Source organism: Petaurus breviceps, unplaced genomic scaffold, assembly GCF_028583685.1.
Source record: "Petaurus breviceps papuanus isolate PSGF00001 unplaced genomic scaffold, PetGlider_PUasm1.0 90847, whole genome shotgun sequence".
Lineage (NCBI taxonomy): Eukaryota > Metazoa > Chordata > Mammalia > Diprotodontia > Petauridae > Petaurus > Petaurus breviceps.
In genome coordinates, this window is record NW_027187360.1 from 26,339,580 (window position 1) to 26,360,019 (window position 20,440).

Here is a 20,440-nt window from a genome sequence, read left to right on the forward strand (position 1 = left end):
TGCATAGGCCAAAAGAGAGGGAGAAAAGAGAGAAAGAAGAAGAGAGAAAGAGGGAGAGAATAAAGAAGCAGAGAAAGAAGAGAAAGAGAGGACTATTTGAATTAAAGTAGCCCTGGGTGTGGATGGGAGATGGACCAAAAATACTCCATGGAAGTACATCCTTGAAGAGAGAACAAAATCTCCATCCCTTGGGAAACAGAGAGAAAAGTCCAGGAGGGCTGGTCTGAAGGAGTCGGAGCCTCAGAGGGAAAAGACTCCTGGTGTGTGATGACCGGAGCTCAGGGGCCAGTTCAGACACTTGGCTGTATGGCTCTGAGAAAGCCACTTTCCTGTTGTGAGCCTCAGTTTCTTTCTCTGTGAAATAAGGTTACTCACGTACAATTCCCCCCCTCCATGATCATCACAAGGAAAGCATCTTATAAAAGTTAAAATGTTATTGGAAGTGTGAGTTATTATGATTACAATGATTATTACACATTCTTCATACTCCTGCAGAAAGTAAGAGTGGGAAATCAGAGGAGATAGGAAATTTGCCCAGGAAGATAGGGGAACTTTAAAGAAAGCAATGGGGAAAAATACTGTACCCGGTCAAGGTGAGGGGCAGCCACTCTGATATTCAGTCCAGAACGAATATCCCTAAGCAAAGCCATTGACAGCCAAACAAAAATTAGAGAGAAGTCAGGCAACAGCCACCAGAAGCCATTATCAGAGAAGGGTGGTGTGGTTACTCCAATAGAGCAAGTAACTAGAAGCCTGGCCTCAGTACATCCTTTTCAGTGCCAAAAGAAAACTGGAGGGTGTCCAAGTAAAGGGGGTTGGGAAGAGGAGAAAGCTGAGTACTAACACATAGACTGGAGGTTTTATGACCTCCTTCGGAAGGAAGGCATAAGCGTTTAAGACAGACACTGTGCAAAGTGCTTTCACAGCAACCTGGGAGGTAGGTGCTATCATTAGCCCCATTTTACAGTTGAGGAAACCGAGACAAAGAGGTTAAATGATTTGCCCAGGGTCACACAGCTAATAAGTATTTGAGACCAAATTTGAACTCAGGTCTTCCTGATTCCAGGTCATACCACTAGTTCCCTCTGAAAAGATGAGAGTCCTGATCTGTCTAGCTTAGGTGGTATGAACACAGTATTCATGGTGGACTATGGGTTACTGAGAAGTGAGGGGTGAGGAGTAGATCCACTCTGGTCTGGGGCATTCTTAGACAATAGGAAAATCCCAGGAGGAAGGTAATGTGTGAAAAGGAAGAGGGAAGGCAGAATAAAGAAGAGATAATAGAGGAATGGAGAGGTGGGGGAAAAAGGAGAAAAGAGAAGGTAGAAAAGGTAAAGAGAAAAGAGGGAAAAAGAGAAGGGGGAGGAAAGAAGAAAGTGAGAGGGAAAAGGGAGAGAGGGAAGGGAGAGAAAGAGAGAAGGTTAAGTAAAAAGAGAAGATAAAACACATAGTGGGGCTGACAATGACCTGACCAGCATCCTTATCTCCTGGGATGTGTGTGTGTATCCCTGACCTGAGCAATAGATAAACCCAGGGCACTTCTCAAGCCACAAGAAGGAAAAAAACCTTTAGCCATGAATGGCAGGTACTAGGCCCCAAGCTTGACCCTGGATCCCTCCCAGACCTTATTTTCCTTCTCAGTTGCCTAGTGGCTTTGGGAAAGCTGGCTACAATAAATAGTCCTGGGCCCAGAGGTTGCTTTCATTCTTCATGTATGGGGGTCAGACATTTAAAAAAAATAAAAACATCTTCAGCCAGGTAGCACAACGAGTAAGAGCACCGGCCCCAGTGACGGGATGACCTGGGGATCAAATCCACGCTCAGATACTTAGCACCACACCCAGAAATAACTGGCTGTGTAACCTTGAGCAAGTTACTTAACCCCAATTGCTTTAAAAAAAAATAAAAATAAAAACATCCTCAGAGAGGCGGAGTAATTTACTCAAAGCCACATAGCCAATAAAGGGCAAGATAGCCGGATTCCACCCTGGGCCTCCTCCCCCATCACCACCTCTAGCGGTGCTAGGATCCCCTGGGGCTTATACAGAATTAAAATTGCAGCCTTCAGGAGAGTAAATCACGTTCCTTACCAATATGCTTTGATGTATTCTGGTTGGTTGTTTTGGAAAAATGGTTATTTTAAAATTAATAATTTATGTTTTTATAACATTTCCAACTTATCAAGGATTTTCACATTATCTCATTGGATTCTCACAATTTTGAGGGGAGTAGGTGGGAAAAGTATGGTTATACTGATTTCATAGATGCTTAAATTGTGGGCCTGGAGGGGTGAGGTGACTTGTCCCAGGGCACCTAGCTAGCAGAATTAGCAGGGGAACCTAGGTGTCCTAATTCCAAGGTCAAGGGCTCTTTCCATGGTAAACACTGCCTGTTTGTTGAAGTGACAAAACAGGAGAGTAAAAGTGAAAAGTGATGAAATACCTTCTTACCTCCTTCTCTAAGACTGTCTCCAGATCCCTGAGACAGGCAATAGGCCAGAGGGATAACGATTTGGGGCCAAAGATAGGAAAATACTCATTATGCCTTATGGCCCCCAGCCAAGACAAGCATTTAATCCACTATAATCAGCAAGAGAAATAAAGGCAAAATCTACTTTCTTTTCCTCCAAGAACCTCCTTCAAAAGAGCATGTGAATAACAGAAAGCCGATATGCGTGAACACAAAAAGCATCAGAGAAAATCACGATAAATGTCAAGCCATTTAAAGCCTTGTACAGAAAGAACAGCCGGCATCTCCCCAGAGACAGACAGAGTGTGCTCGGGATCAGAACAGGCATCTCCCCAGCTTTGGCCTCGGATCAGTGTTGTCCAGGAGCTGGAGAAGATGAGGCCAGCATCCAGTTGACCAACACTGTTCATCCTGGTTTCCTGGCTGGGAGGTGGGGAAGGGAGGGGACCTGAGGGAATGGGACCTAGTTTCAAACCAGTGACCCCCATCTATTCTCAGGAACAAGGGCAATAGAATCCCAGAATCTTGGAGTTGGAGGAGGCCTCAGAGGCCAAACTGAGTCTAAATTAGGATCCTTGGGGCAGCTAGGTAGAGCAGTAAATAAAGCACTGGCCCTGGAGTCAGGAGGACCTGAGTTCAAATCTGGCCTCAGACACTTACAAGCTGTGTGACCTTGTGATCCAACTGCCTTGTCTTCCCCCCTCCAAAAAGACAAAAAAAAAACAAAAACCCAAAACACCAGACAAAAATAAATAAATAAATGAATGAATTAGGATCCCCCTGATAGTATATTCAACAAATGGTCATCCAGTCTTTGTCTGAATATCTTCAGTAAGGGTAGAAGGCAACCATGATTTGCTGTCATCTTTATTCCTCCTCCAGGTACTACAGACACAGTGAGTTAGGAAATCTCAGGATTCCAGAGAATTCCACCCAAAAAACCCAGAATTTCTAATGAGAATAGATCCCAAAGTAATTTTAAACTCCTGCTAATAATTGCTACCTTACCAGAGAGACAAAGAGAATTTATTATAGTAATAATAGCTTGATATCCTGTAGTTAAGAGGGCTTCACACCAGAGATTCAGGTAAGGCACAATGGCTGTTGAGCTTTACGCTAGAGACCTGAAGAGCCCCATGGCTAACAGGGTTTCTCACCAGAGTCTTGGGCAGCCCCATATGCTATAAAATGAGAAGGGCTTCACACCACAAAATGGGAAGTGTCATAGCTCTCAGGACTTCATACCACAAAGAGGAAAGTCTCAATTATCAGGTCTTCACACCACAAAGTAGACAGTCTCATAGCTAAACAGCCTTTACATTGCCAAATGAACATCCCAATAACTAACAGGGCTTCATACCAGAGACTTGGGCAACCCATATGCTTCAGAGCTTTGCACTAGAGACTTTTATGGTTCCATGCTAAAAAGTCTTACCACAACAGGATAGCCCTGTGATTAATGGGGCCTCATACTAGACACTTGGACAGCAAATGTCCAAAGGCTCAAAGCCATAGAGCAAACAGACAGATAACTAACTCTGGGGGCATTTGCATAAGAGCAATGAGAAAATGTCATTTCAACTACTGCACCAGAATGAGAGAGTCTGAGCAGACCCACCCCTGGATAAGAAAGTCATTCAGATCTGGAGACCTTGGGACGGGGAATGGAGTAGGTAGGAGGGGAATTCTCTGCAGCAGAGATCAAAGGGGTCAAGAACAATCTAGACCTACTTTGTGACTTTGAAAATCCTCAGCAGCCGGAGAGCCCTCAGCACACTGATACCAAATGAAGTCCCTGGCTTGATCGCCGCCCAGATGACTTCAAAGATGCTTCCAACGATAACCTGCAAGGACATGTTATCATTTAAAGTGGGAAGATGTCCCCCCCAAATGACCTGCAAGGATACATCCCCTCAGTGAGGTGGGAATGAAATGTGGGAACTGCTTTCCTCCCCAATCCAGTCACCTTGTTGGGGTGGGGAAAAGAAGAGGAAAGACAGTAAACAGAGAAGAAGCAATGGCCCAGGACATGACTTCAGGTCTGAGTGGATGGAGCTACTGTCCAGGAAAGCCCCCAGGCCTGGCCAGACCCTAATATCCTCAGCCTTCTTCAGTATCAGTCCCGATCCTGGACTTTCTTACCCTAACACAAAACATGCAAACTGTCAGTACCCTCTATGGGTGAAGCCACAATACCATCATCTTATCTGTGTAGAACATTCTGATCATCAAGAAGGGTCTTCACTCTCCTTCAATCCTAGCTCAACACTTACATCCCTCAGATGACTCCACTTTACCCCAATACCTTCCTCCTCTCAGCACAGTCTCTATTTTCATTATTTTGTTCCTCCTAGATCAGGAATGTATCGTATCTCCTTGAGACATGTATATGAAAGATGGAGGGTCTGGGCAGACTAGTCAAACCTGCTGACTCCATTCACAGGATCATAGATAAAGAAAGGACCTTTGAAAAGTCCAACTCTCTCATTCTACAAATGAGGAAAATGAAGCAAAGAGTAGTTAAGCAATTTGTCTAGGGCTACATGATTACTAAGTCTCTAAGGTGTGTTTCAACCCAAGCCTTCCTGACTCCAGATCCAGTGTCCTATCTGAGATTGGTGAAACAGAATAACCAAAACCCAACATTTACAATTTTTGAATTTACAAATTCTCCTGGTATCAGTCCTGTGAAGTAGGTAGCATTATCCCCATTTTAGAGATGAGAAGACTGAGGCTGAGTGGGGAAAGCATTTTACCCAAGGTTAGAAAGTTAACAAGTTTTAGAGCAGTCTTCTGACTCCAGTTCTACCCTACTGCAGTGCCAAAAGAAACCTAGAAAGTAATCACAAAGTCCTATGCAGAAAACAAAAAGTCTCACGGGCATATGCCTTGTTTCAGCTGCAAATTGTGATTCTGGAAGACAGAGAAGGCTATGGGAGGTGACCAGCTGCCTTTGTCAATGGTATTAAGGATCAAGACTTGTTTTTTTCTGAACTCTGGCTTAAGATCTTCCTGGCTAGAGATAGAGTGATTCTCCTTAGGAAATGGGAACACCATATTTGCCTAGATGCATGCTGATCTCAATTGGGAGACTTTAAACTAAAATGAGAGGAAGGAGAAAAGCTGTGTGACCTTCCTCCTGCCCTCCTCAAATTAAAAACTAGACACAAGTCAGAAAGTATAACAATGAGGTTCCACGGTGTGGCCCTCATCCTGCTCCCTACTGATACCCAGTCTGGGGACCCACGGGCAATCACTCACCCCAAAGTCAAAGCAGTTGAAGGACGAATGGAAATAATTTCTGGGCCCCAGGCCATACATCTTCAGAGACATCTCAGTGAGGAAGAGCCCCAGGAAAACAAACTCTGCAAAATCTAGAAACAAACAAACAAAAAAAAAAGACTGGATTATCTGTGGGCCCTCCCTGGTAGCTTCCAGGTGCCTACCAGACACCAGAAACCCTACTGCTTCTCCAAGAAGAAATGGCTTTGCCATCCTAATCTTCATGGCTTTCCATCTGTAGGGCTTGCCAGAAACCACAAACCTCCAACAACAGATGCACATAGAGAGGGGTGAGGGAGGGTGAACATCCCCAAGTTGCCACTCCACAAGAGTGGTACACAAGACTGCAGAATACGTTTCTGTACATACATTGTGTGTGCTAGGGAGGGAATGGAGGGAAGACTTTTTTTAATGGTCTGAAGAGGTGCTCTGAGATACGCCCTAACCTCCTAAGCAATAAATGTCCGGCCATTTGATGTCTGCTGAGAGACAGCCAACTTTTAAGACTAAACTAAAAGAAGATCATGTCACTAACTACTCAACTTGTTGGATCATCAAAAAATGGATTTGGATCCATCTAGTCTAACATCCTCATTTTATAATTGTGGAAACTGAGGGTCAAAAAGGGGAAATGACTTACCCATGGTCACAAAGGTAGCAAAGTGACTCAGGTCGACTGACTCACCATGTTGTTGCCTCTACTTCATATGGAAAAATTACAAATGTGTTCTCCTTGCCCTGTGAAATATGAGAGTGTGGGGGGATGCCTGTGTTCCTCACCCTGACGGGATAAGAGGGAAGATAAAAAATGAACCCCTGGAGAGCTTTGCCATCCACAGGAGCATGTCTCCACTCTCCACAAAGAAACCCATTTGTAGAGTCCTGACTCACTTCATGGTCCCCATCAGCAATGGTCCTGGGTAGTTCTTTGTACGTGTACTTCCTAAAGATGTTTATGCTGTCAGCTGGGAAGGGAGCCCTCCTACCACCTGAGCCAAGGACTTTTCCCTTGTAACCAATCCACCTTCAGATTTTCTAAGTTCCCCCCTTTAAAGCTGGAATCAAGTTCAAAGGCTCTTTGATCTCCATGACTGGAAACTACAAAGCTCAGGCTGTACAAACCCAGGCCCACCTCCCTGGTCTGGAGCAGCTGTTTCTGGGTGGAAAGGAGTACCTTTAGATAGGCTGTCCCTCCCTTAGGGCCAACAATAATCTCCCAGGACTCCCCAAGAAGCTAGGCCACTTTCCTCCTTGTCCCTGTCATTTTTGGTCGCCAGGACTGTGGCTCCCTTTGCATCCTATACTCCTCCTTCTCCTACCCTCTCCTTCCCATCCCCTGGCTTGACTCTACAGTCCCTCCTAAGCCCTCCAGCTCTACCTCTTCCACGAAAGCTTCCCTGGCCACTCCAACCTCTAGGGCTCTCTCCCTAATGCCCACCTACAATCCTCTCTACATTTGGCAGCTAATCCTTTTTTGTATCATGGTTGTTGTTGTATTCTCCCCATTAGTCATTCTACAAGGGAAAGGTACACATTATCATATTTGTCCAGCTCACAAGTAAGGGGTCCTCCACAGGATGGAATGATGCAATAGAACTCAGCAAGTATTTACTGCATAAATGACTGAAGTCAGAGGGCAGGCTTCCTGGATTTTTATGTAAAAGTGAGAGAAAGGAATAATATAATAGATAGAGGACAAAGTCACTGAATCTTTGGATTTTAAAGCAGGACAGCTTTAAAGCTGAGATTTCTCTCCCACACATACCCCTATATGTATATTTTAAAGAGTGGGAAAATGAGGTTAAAAGACTTGTCCTAGGTCCCTCAGGAAGTGGCAGTACCAGAATCTGAACCCAGGTCTTTTGACTCCAAAAGCAATATTCTGTCTTGGCATAAACCATACCACTTTCTAGGAAAGAAATGGGCAATATCATTAAACCTCAGTGGTAGAATTTATCACTGGGGTGGCAGTGCTGCATATAGGAGAAGGCTGAGCTAGAAAATTCAGGTTATAAGTAGAGGCTAGAAACCTGGCTGGTCCTTTCAGAGGGGATGTATCAGAAGGTCCAAGGTTCCCCAGTCTCTGGCTTCCACGAGACAGCTAATCTCAGGCCCCAGAGGAATTGTATTCCCCCTCTCCCTCCATCCCCAAATCCATCTCTGCTCCAAACTTCCCTCTGCCTATTGAAGGCATGACCATCCTATTCTAGACACTCAATTTTATATCTTCTGAGTCACCCTTAACTCATTCCCCTCCCTCACTCCACATATTTATTCAGCTGCCAAGTCTCTTCCGTGATACCTCCACAGCATCTCTCAAATCCTTTTCCTTCTTGCCATTCAAGGGTCACTAATTTGACTCATTCTCTCATCACCTCTCACCTGAACGATTGTAATTACCTCTGTTCTTCCAGTTTTTCCTCTTCCTAGATTGTCTGTCTTCTACCAAGCTGTGAAATTAATATTCCTGAGACATAAGTTTAACCAATCCATTCCTCTACTCAAAATGTTCACTGGTTTCCTGTTTCCTCGAGGATATAATGAAAACTTTTTATCGTGGCATTTGAAATCCTCTACAATCTGGTATAGAAGGTGCTTAATAAATGCTAATTGACTGACTGATGCCCACCTATTTTTAAAAATTTATTTCGTATTATTTTTATATATTCTACATATTTGCCAAACTGGTCTACTGTTTTTTTTTTTCCAAACTCAACATGTCATTGCCCATCTCCCAGCCTTTGCATAGACTGCTCCCTCTTCCCACCTCTTGGAATCCCTGGCTTCCTTCAGGGTGCCACTTCCTTGGGGAGCTCTTCCTGATTCCCTTCAATTCTTAGTGTCCTCCATTTCCCCCCTCATATATGCATATATATATATATATATATATATATATATACACACACACACACCTATATGTGTGTATAAATATAGATACATGCATACATACACACACATGTCTGTATAAATGTTGAAGCCCCCAAAACATGGCTCTTTAAGGGCTGAAAGGGCCTATTTCTTCTTATCTTTGTATCTCTAGTACCTGGCATGGTGTCTTGTACATGTTTCTTTAATTTAACTGAACTGAATGTGCTTTTGTAGCTATCAGAACAATAGAGATGGATGGCAGTTCTTTGGATGGAGGTCACTTGATGACCCTGGAAACCAGCCATAAGCCTAGGGTCTTGTGACACACTGCTTTGTCTAGGGACTGAAAATGTCAATTGGGTCCCAGCATCTATTCAGGCTGGAAATTTAATTTAACTGTCCTAAACATAAGCATTTCATAATGGGATTTAATAAGGAGGAAAAAAGTTTGGTACAAGTAATTTAATTTTATTTTAAATCTGTGTTTCAAGGCAATGTCAGTCCTGATTCCTTCTTGGCCTGATTGTCTGCCCTGTACATCCCCCTCAGGCAGGTAGCAGCTCATCTCTGTCACCCCTGACTGACGAATGACATTTCTAGTCAGCTCAGTTCAATTCGATTCAATTCAACAGACACTTATTAAGAGACTATTACATGCAAGGCCTGGGGGAAAGATACAGACATAAAATAGGACAATCAGAGATCACTGGCTATGTCTATACAATCTCTAAACATTGAGATGAAAAGTGAAATGTTCAGTCGGTTCACATAATGCCAATGGTCTGTATTTGGGGAAACAGGCAGAATGAATTTACTTAACAACAGAGCATTTAATTTTTCATCCAGGTGTTATGTTATCTCAAAGTCAGGGCCATTTAATAACCTAGCCCAGATCACACAGCAGGCCATCTATAGAGGCCCCTTATCCCAGCACTTGGGCCACATGTAATGTCCAGAGAGTAAGAGCTGGCATCACATCCCATTCACTAATAGTCAGTGAGACAGGATGCAGGCTGAAATGCTTGACCCTTTGTGACTAGTTCATAAGACTTCATTCACCTCTCCCACAGGTCAATGGATCTCACCACATCCCCTTCGGCAAGTAGCACCTGCTCTTGGCTGGTATTTGTTTGGTTGCAAATCCTAGAACCAGTCAACAAGGCAACCAATGTAACCTAGTTGTTGTGGTTTAGTCATTTTCAGTTGTGACCTCAGTCAGGGTTTTCTTGGCAAAGATACCAGAGTGGTTTGCCATTTCCTTCTCCAGTTCATTTTACAGATGAGGAAAATGAGGCAAGAAGAGTTAAATTACTAGCCCAGGGTCACACAATTAGTAAGTGTCTGAGCCCAGATTTGAACTCAGGTCTTCCTGGCTCCAGGCCTGGCACTTCATCCATTGAGCTACCTAGCTGACCAATATAATATAGGCTGAGGCTATATGACTCATGGGTACCTTTTTGGGTCCATCAGAAGTTATGGGCTAATGAGGGAAATTAGGCCTGAGCTTACACTATGACCATTTGTATTCTTGCTCATAAAAACTGAAGGACTGAGCTTGGGCTTGGTTGGACATACCCTCTTTTGTCCTAGGCAGTACTATAGAGCATACCCACTTTTTGCTCCCCAAATCTCCCTACCCTTTGATGTAGCAGTCCTACCACTGAGCACATACCCCAAGGAAGTCAAGGTCTAGGAAGTCAAAACACAGAAAGAAGGGTCACATGTGTACTAAAATGTTCATAACAATATTTTTTGTGTGGTAGCAAAACACTAAAAATAAAGAAGGTATCCACAAATTGGAGAAAGGCTAGACAAACTCTGGTATGGTAATTAATAGAATGTGTATCTAACTTCTCTCTCTTGAATTCCAGGCCTACATCACCAGAAAACTGCTAGATAGCTCCAAGTGGATATCCAATAGTATCTCAAACTCAACATGTCCAAGATAGAAGTAACTATCTTCATAAACACACACACACATACCTGCTCCTCCAAATTTGTTACTTTTTAAGGGCACTACCATCCCATCAGTAACCCTGTTTACAACCTTGGAATCATCCATAACTTCTCGTTCTCTCTTATATCCCATATGTGGATCTCAGAATCCAATATAATGACCAGTCTTGGTCCCAGAGGACAGATAGTGATGACCACTGAGGTCCTTCCTCGCTCTAGGTTTATGAGCCCAAGATTCCCTAGGAGGACACGTGAGGGGCCACGAGTATAGAATGATGAAAACATTGGTTGGTTTTGCTTAATTGTTTTTCTCTGTTTTAAAGGAGGTTTCCATGGAGAGGGAGACATATTGTAAAATGATTATGGAATACAAAAACAAAAGGCACTAATAAATAATTATTAAGTTTCTAGTCCTGTTCCTCATCTTCTATGAGCTGATAATACCCAAGAAACAATAATTTCCAAATTCCTCTTTTAACTTAATGTGCTACCCTATGCATAAACAAAGTACTGCATTCTATAGGCTTTAACAGTGAAGGTACCCCTAAGCCTGACATTGTTGTGTGGTTTTAAGGAGATTTCACCCACACGAATGTATGTGGCCAGTATGGTTTTTCATATTCACCTGCCCATGATTTGAAAGCCTACACAAATTTCTCAAAATGGAAGAGCTCATAAAAGTAATCCCTCTGTCTTTGGAATCCAGTATTGGTTCCTTTACTGAGTAGAGTATCCAGTTGACTTTGGTCAACATCCCATCCCCAATATACATACTCTCTAGCTAACACCCATCCAGTCCCCAGCACAAACACTCTAGTCTTGATCACTACTGGCCCAGTGGACAGTCTCTAATACACCTCCTATTGTTGAGATCAATGCTTTTGTTCACCCAGGATGAGCAAGTTTCAGTTTTTCTCTAGAAGATGACACTTCTTTCGACAGCCACTCCCAAGTGACCACACTTTAGAATGAACAGTCTCAATCCTCTTTCTCACTAAGTCAATAGGTGAAGTTGATCAACAACAGCCACAGAGATTTTCTCTGTGTGTGTGTAGGGGTGTGTGCATGTATGATTAAACCTAAGGTTCTGAATTCAATAAAAATGCTTTCATTAATAAATTTATTATTTATTTTAAATATTCATTTAAAAAATCTTTTTGAGTTCTGAATTCCCTCCCTCCTGCCTACCTTCCCCCAACCACTGAGAAGGCAAGCAATATGGTATCAATTATACATATTAAACTATTCAAAACACATTTCCATGTTGTTTTTAAAAAAGCAAAAAAATAAAGCAAGTAAAAAAAACTATACTTCAATCTGCACTCAAGAGTTCATCATAAAGGTTTTCTTACTAACCCCAAAGGGGTAGAATACCATGATAGCCTCTGCTTCATTAGACCTCAGCTGCGAAGGGTTAATGAGAGTCCTGCTCCAGGATTGTCCCAAAGTGAACCAGTTTCTTTTAAGACTCAATTCAATCATCACCTTCTTTAGTAAGCCTTTCCTGATCTCCTTAGCTACTAGAGCAGGGGTGGGGAACCTGTGGCCTCGAGGCTACGTGTGGCCTTCTAGGTCCTCAAGCGGGTCCCTTTGACTGAATTCAAATTTCACACAACAAATCCTCTTAATAAAAGGATTTGTTCTGTAAAATTTGGACTCAGTCAAAAGGCTGTACCCAAGGACCTAGAAGGCCACATGTGGCCTAGAGACCACAGGTTCCTCACCCCTGTGCTAGTGTCTCTTCCCCAAATTACTTTATCACTTTGTATCTACTGTGTGTGTGTATGTGTGTATGTATGTGTGTGCCTTCCCTAATATACTATAGACTCCTAGAAGGTAGGGATTCTTTTGGTTATGCCTTTGTATTCCTAGTACAACACCTGGCACATAGTAGGCACTTTTGATAAATGCCTGTTGATTGACTGACTAAGCCCCTTAATTCAAGGACTGTTCAAGAAAACATGGATCCCCAAGAGAGATAAAAAATGAAGCAGCTGTGAAAAAGGTAGGATGTTTTCCTAACACTATCTGTGAACCTAAAAACTTGCTATGCTCAATTTTAAACACATGAAAGAAAAGAGACAGGCAAAAAGATCAAGACAAAGAGAAAAGAACAAGGCAGAGAATAAAAATTTACCAGCTTTGACATTTTAATGAAAATAAGCCAAAAGGGAAAAACCCATGTTGGTTTTTATAAACAGCTCCTAGGAGAATTTAGAGAAAACACCATAAAGGACTCTTCCCTGTGGACTCGCAGAGTAACTGTGTCTTTGGGGAGTGTTTCCAGGCATGGGAGAATTTCTCAAAGGTTCAATTCTACTCTCTTCTCACCTTCTCAGCCTAAGTCTCTAAGACTTAGTCTCCTGACCACATTGCCCTAGGGAACAGAACCTAAGCTGCCAATCCCCCAAACTGCCATGGCACAGCATGGCCCAATCAACGTGCATAAGACTTCTGTGTAAACACTATCATCGGTCCAGTCTCTTACTATGTGCGGTTCCAGAACTGGTCTAGTTCAGGGAATCTGGGAAGATACTCAGAAAAGGTTTATTCTTTGAAATAAAGATAAGCCTGATCTCAAGCCCGCTTGCAGCAAAGACCTTACTTTATGATCCAAGCAGGAGAGTTTTGTGTGTAGTGTGTCTTCCCTAGAGTCTAAAGGCAGAAAATGAAGGCAGGGGTAAGTATAGGGGACATAGGAGAAGTGCCAGGGACTAAGCCGGCTTCACAGGAAGGAAAAGAGGGATGAGTCTCTCTGAGCTGTGCAGAGGAGCAATACTAAAGCTAAGCAAGGGAAAAATGAAGCAAAGAAGTGACCTCTTCAAACCTCTCCCCACCCAGGAATGACCTCAAGTGTTACCTTCTAACGCTCAGTTCTGAGACTTTGCATCTCTGGACTTCTCCTTATTTATCTCTCCATTGTTTGGTCCTCTGTGGTCATGGGGAGCAAAACCTGAAAGCATTTCAGGTTTGTTTAAAGGGCAGTCAGGAAAGGGGATAGACCAAGACTGCATTCAAACCCTGGCTCAGCAGCTGGACCAGGGAAGGCATAATACCAGGCAGTATTCAGAGATGTATGGAGGAGGGACAGGGACATTGTGGCAATAAGCATGGAGAGTCAGCCTCTGAATAAGATGACATAGGTCTAAGACCCACCTCTGATACGTACCAGACCAACCAGGAGCAGCCACAGGGACTCACATGCAGAAAGCTCAGCTCCACAGTGACCTGGAGAAGCCATTTAGCCAGAGGTGGGAGTGCCAGTGTGGTGTCTGGACCTGAAATCCAACCAATCTGAAATTGGCTGTGCCTTTAAAGATGGGCATACTGGCATCTAGACTGACTGCCCAGCAATCTCAATTTCAGATCAACTGGCCCAAAACACCAGCTCACACACAAGAGCACCTCTTCTACAATGCCACAGGGGAAAAGTATCCTTTGTGTAACATCTTTTCAAGGCAGGCCAATAGATCTCTTGGCATATATGTTTATGTATATGTATAGAGAGATATAGACACATACAGAAACAGCTAGGTGGCACAGTAGATAGAGTGCCAGGCCTGGAATCAGGAAGAATTGAGTTCAAATCTGGTCTCAGACATTACTAGCTGTGTGACCCTAGGCAAGTCACTTAATCCTGATTGCCTCAGTTGTGAAATAATCTGGAGAAGGAATGACAAACTATTCCAGTATCCTCACCAAGAAAACCCCAAATGAGATCACAAAGAGTTGGACATGACTAACAACAACAAAATGTGTGTCTGTATTATATACGTGTATACGTACATGCATGTATATGTGTTACACATGTACATAAATACACATGTGTGTATTAATTTTTATAGGGTGACCCAAAGGTCTTAGAACAACTTTAAGCTATTAAAGCCGTATTTTTAAGTTTGAGTCAGCATTGGATTGGCTACTTCTAAAAAAAGGCTAAAGACCAGAAAGTCTTATTTGATTGGGGCATGGGGAGGAGACAGGGGAGGGCAGACCCCAGCCAAAGTCAAAGAAAGGTATCTTCTAAAAGTTGTATTGATGCTATATTTATTTTTATATATTCTTCTTGTCTCTAAGCACTTTGCAAGCAAAGATTACTTCATTCTTTGTATCTGTAAACACAGCACCTGCCATGGTGATTGGCACACAGTATGTGCTCAATCACATTGACTGATCTCTCTTGAATGATCATAGGCCATTCTTCTTATGGTGATCTGTCTACATACATTGCTGGAGGAAGCAATAGCAATAGCAATGCACTTTGGAGAGGGGCTTTGATTTCATTCCTGCAGATAGTCACAGTGAGGAAACCACTCCCCCCCACCAAGACAGATGGGCAGTTGTCCTGTTGTTTACAGTCTTACAGCCTGACAGAGATGCCTATCAGCCCCCACATGGTCCTATGATGTAAGCTAGAGAGGGGCAGGTTCAAGGTTGTATAGCCCTGGATAAGTTACTCAATCCCTCTGTGCTCTAGGCAACTCTCTTAGATGCTAGGTTGAAGAGAGGGTGCCAACCTGTTTTGGTGGAAGGAATTTCCTCATCTGGAAGATTCCTATAACAGCCCAATCCCCATATCTCTACAAGATAGATAGATGATATAGTCATAGATATAGTAGATACAGATATGATGATATAGAGGCAGAATAGACACAGCTACAGACATATTGAGTCTCTCATAAAAGTTTTCGGGATTCAAAGGCATTTTCCACTTTCAATACCAGAAACCTAAATGAGTGAAATAAGCAGAATTGGGGAAACAATGCACACAATGCTGACAACAATATAAATGGAAAGAACAAAAAAAAATGAAACTGAACACTGTGTAATTATAATGACCATGCTGGGGCTCAGAGAACAGATGAGAAAACACACCTCCCTCCTTTCTTTTGCTGGGGTTGAGGGGTAGTGGGGGGGGGGTGTGGAACATTGCATGTATTGTCTGAAGCTGTTGAGGGGTTGGTTAGTTTTGCTAAACTGCTTTTTCCCCCTTCTTTCTTTTTTATTCTTTGTTACAAGAGCAGGCTTGCAGGAAGAAGAGGGGGAGGGATACAGCTGGAAATGAAATTGGTGCAAAAACAAAGCATATCAATAAAAATGTTTTTTAAAAGTTAATGAATCAAGACTGCCCAAGGCTTATCTCGATGCTTTGTCGGGAGTGGAAGATTCAGAAATAACCCAGTGACTAGCTGTCCTGCTGCTTATGCTCACAGCTTCAGTGTCCCCCTTTATCACTCCAAACCTGTCAAGTCACCTGAGTCCCACCTTTCCCCACGTAGCCCCTGCCCCCTTCTTATTCCTTTCTGATGCCAAACTTCTTGAAGTTGTTGGTATGTATCTGATGTCTCTACTTTCCTCTTCCTCTCTTTGGTAAGCCCCCATTCATCTGGCCCCTACTGTTCTGCTGGAACTTCTCTCTCAGAGGTAGCTGACTTCCCCCAACTCACCAAATTCAAAGACTTTCTCTCAGTTTTCAATCTCGTTGACTTCTCTGCATTAGGTGATACTTCTGATCACCAGCTCCTTCTCAATATCTTCTTCTCCTTAGACTTAGTTTCAATTGATTCTAGCTTTCCTCTCTCCATTTTCTCCCCCAACAATCTACCTTATTCGTTCCCATCATCTGTTATCCCCACCACACAAATGATTTGCCAAGCTCTGCCTCTAATACTGAGATCTCTTCTCAGTTCCAGACTACATCTCCACCTGCCTGTGAACACCAATAATAAATAGTTTGCATTTACACAGAGTTTCAAGATTTGCAATGGACTCTACAAAAATTGTCTCATTTTTATCCTCACAGGAACCCTGGGGAGGTAGGTACTGTTAGCCCCATTTTACAGTTGAGGATATGGAAACAAACAGAGGTTAAGTGACTTGCCCAGGGTCACACAGCTAATGAGTGAGTGAGGTCAAATTTGAACTTAAGATTTCCTGACTCCAGGCCCAATGTTCTATCCACTGGATCATATGGCTAGCTCTAATGAATGAGACAACAATTTTAACATGTCCAAACATGAGTTTATTATCTTCTCCCCACTCCACACCTTCCTCCTGCTTCTGACTTAACTATCCCTGCCTGTGACACCAATATTCAGCCTGGTTCCTATTTTCAAAACTCCCTATCCCCTTTCATATTTAATGAGTTGCCACCAAGACCTCATGTAGCCCCTGCTTTACCCTCCTCTCATGCACATAATATACTCTATTTTGTATTATATGGCCGTTCAAATGTATCACATACACATATCACATACCCCTCCTTGAGGACAAGGATCAGAAATTTTAACCTAAACTCTTTTTCTTCTCCCACCTAGCATGAGTCTCCATAGATGTCTGGCACTTTGTAAATGCTCCTTGAATTGAAAAAAAATTTGAGATTGGTGAGTTAAGCACCTGGTAAACTGACACAGCCTCCCCCCCACCCCCCCATCCCCACCCTTCTATAGGTAAGGTTTATTTAGAGTTTAGCCATGAGCCATAACCAGGTTATTGAAATCCCCCAACACAGTTTGAAATCTGGAGTCTTTTTTTTCCCTCTTACAAGCTGAGAAATTTCCAGAAATTGAATAGCTAGAAGAAGTTCTAAATTTATGATTTCTAATTGCCTCTGCACAATAGCCTATTATTTCTCTAATGACCATCCTGGCTCACTGTCCCCACATCCCGCCAGTCCCCCAGCTGGGTCCATTTACCAACCCTCCTCATTCTCCTCCTATCCCGCCTCCTGGACGGCCCCCAGGCTCAGCCCAGAACAAGGAACAAGCCAGAACAAAGGCAGGGTAATATAAGGAAAACCTGGCTGGGCCTGCCCCAGCTGTGCACTCTGGTCCTAGTAACAGGACTCCTGCCTTATTTCATGACCAAACACTTGTCTTACAACCCTTTCCAGTAAATGGGTCACCATCTTATTTCTCATTTCCAGGTTCCTCCCATGGTGGCCCTCCCAAGGTCCCAGTTCTTCTAGGATTGGGGTCCTTGACTTATTCTTATCATTCTTCCCAGAAATCAGAGTCATATCCAATTGTGTCCAGAGCCTATATTTGGGTACTCATTCCCTGACACCAGGCTCCCTAATTCCAAACTTTTGCCTCATCCCACACCTACCACCAGATCTCCCTAATGACCACTGCATGCCTCTAAACTTTCTACCTGTCACATATGGCCACATTACCAGGACTCTTTGCCTGGTCCAACCGTCCTTATTTTATAAGCAGATGCCTTCCCAGATGACCTTCCCCCATCACCAGGTAGACTTTCTTATCTCTAGTCCAGCCTGTCCAAGAACCTGCCAACCCTGTACTAACTGGGCTTTAATACTGATAATTTTTACCATTTTGACCCAAGGACAAACTCAAAGGCAAACTTCCATTTCTCTTTGTATTACAGTAGTAGATCTCAAAATGTAGACCTCACCCCTGGGGGTCCTGAGATCTTTTCAGGGGGCCTAGACCCATTCAGGAAGCCCACAAGGTCAAAACTATTTTCATAAACATACTAATACATTATTTGCCTATTGTAATACTCCTCCCTAAAATACTCTAACCTTAACTCCCTTTTCTAACTTCATATCTGTGTGAAGCCCCATTTTATTCATATATTTCAACCAACAGAATATGTCACAACAACTTAAACGCAGAAGCATATAGGAGAATCCAAGCTGTTTTTGACTAAACAAGACATAAAAGCAATTTGCAAAAATGTATAAAGCAATTCCACTCTTCTTACTAAATTTTTCATTTTTGAAAATATAGTTATTTTTCATTAAAATATATTATTTATATTAACCTATTGTTATTTTTAAATGAATTAAAAATAAATATTAAAATTGTATAGGCTTTCATTTCTGATGTGACAAATATCAATAGATATAACCCACATAACCAAAGCTCTTTGGGGGTATCCTCAATAATTTTTGAGAATGACAAAGGGTCCCAAAATCAGAAAGTTTGAGGATTGCTAGTTCAAAAAATGGGTACAATTTCAGTTCTCCTTCTTCCTTCTTAGCATAAATGTAGCTCTGGAAGTAACATGGTATAGTGTGAAGGGCGTGGAAGTTGGAGTCTGAGGAAGTGGGTTTGAACCCAGTAACTCTGATGCTATAGGAACCCATCACTTATATACTATGTGACCTTGGACAAGCAACTTTTACTCTCTTAGAAGGCTCAGTTTCCTCATCTGCAAAATGAGAGGTTCAGATGAGGTCACTGGTCACTAAAGTCTCTTCCAGATGACGAATCATGACCTTATGAATAAATAACGATGATGATGATTAATAATAAATATTACCAGGAAGGACTGAAAGTCACAGCTACCAGCAGGGGGTGATATCGTGAAGTTTCAGAATCTGATCCCAGGCTGGGATTTCAAGTATCACAGGAAGAATGGGCCACTACTGCCAATGTAATTAATGGACTAATTCCCACCCTGGCTTGGGTGGGGGAGAAAGAGGCTGACAAGAGCAATATGTACCCTCTCTATGAAGACCTGAAGATATCACACTCTCAGACAACTTTCTCCTCCTTACCTCCCCCTACTGCCCCCTCCCCCTACTGTCCTGTTCCTATTGCCCTGCAACTACTAAAGGGTCACCATTTGGAATGTGCATACTGGGAACTAGCAGTGGGAGGTGTTCTCCCATCAAGACTGAGGCTGCTATAAAAGAAGGACCTCTCCCTCCTGCTGAAGGGGTACTCTTCGATCAGCCCCTCTCAACCATGACCTACCTGGGAAAGGACCTGGGGTCTAATTCCAACCTAGCTTCAGCTCACCCCTGGCCTAAAAGAGCCCAGAGGTCAATTAGGAGTTGCACTGACCAGAAGGCAGGGGCACTCTGAAGCAATTTTAGCTTCTTGACCTGGAAATTATCTGCCACTAGAACTGGCTTCCTGATCCCACTTTGGTCTAGGATCTCAGGGGTAGGCTGGATCACACAGGATTTTAGGTTGGGGGGATATGCCCCCCCCCCAGTTGGAGCCCCACTCTGCTCTTCCCAGTCAGGCCACCTAAATTCTGACAATTAAAGTTTAGACCAGAGGGAACTCAGAAAGAGAGAAAATGAGGAGGAAGAAGGAAATAGGAAAAAAAAAAAAAAGGAATGAGGAGGAACAGGTAGGTGACACATTCAGAAAAGGAGTCTGGGAATGGAAGGGGAAGAAAAGGTGAGCATAGCCCACATACATACACAGGGCATTGGTGAGCCTCTGGGGCTGGTGATAGTGAACCATGGCCACACACAGTGTGTTCAATGCCACAACACAGAGGACGATCCAGTAGAAGGTCTGGGCTTTCACCATGCGGCGGATGAAGAACCGAAACATCTTCTCTTTCCTCCGGAAATAGGAGGAGCTGTCATTCTTCCCACTCTTCAGACTAGCTCGAGCAAATGGAGAACCTGGACACAGAGGAACCCAAGGGACAATCAACATGCTTCCCCAGCCCATCATTGCCGAGCCCTACTCTCCTATCTTATTCTATTCCCTCTTTCAGCTTTGACAGGTTATGTTCTAAGCCCTCTTCTATCTCTCACAGTTCTATGATCCCTTCCAGGTATGAAACTTGATGTTCTAAGGTCTCTTCAGCTCTGACTCTTCATGACCTCATTTGGGGTTTACTTGGCAAAGATACTGAAGTGGTTTGCCATTTCCTCCTCTAGATCATTTCAAGATGAGGAAACTGAGGCAACCAGGGTTAAGTGACTTGCCCAGAGTCCCAGAGCTAGTAAGTGTCAAAAGTGCCAGATTCAAACTCAGGAAGATGAGTCTTCCTGACTCTCCAGGTCCTATACTCTATTGGAAAAGACCCTGATGTTGGACAAGATTGAAGGCAAAAGGAAATGGGGATGGCAGAGGATGAGATGAATACA

General features: G+C 43.2%; 1 protein-coding gene across 1 annotated transcript in view; it reads right to left on the reverse strand.

The window, feature by feature from the left end:
* Nucleotides 1-20,440, reverse strand: part of CACNA1B (calcium voltage-gated channel subunit alpha1 B) — a 251,565-nt gene that overhangs the window by 142,356 nt on the left and 88,769 nt on the right. Inside the window, exons 11-13 of the mRNA XM_069072690.1 lie at nucleotides 19,760-19,969; nucleotides 5,731-5,843; nucleotides 4,201-4,313 (exon numbers count right to left, since the gene is read on the reverse strand). Of these exons, the coding sequence (XP_068928791.1) occupies nucleotides 4,201-4,313; nucleotides 5,731-5,843; nucleotides 19,760-19,969 (436 nt within the window). The remainder of the gene's footprint in view (nucleotides 1-4,200; nucleotides 4,314-5,730; nucleotides 5,844-19,759; nucleotides 19,970-20,440) is intronic.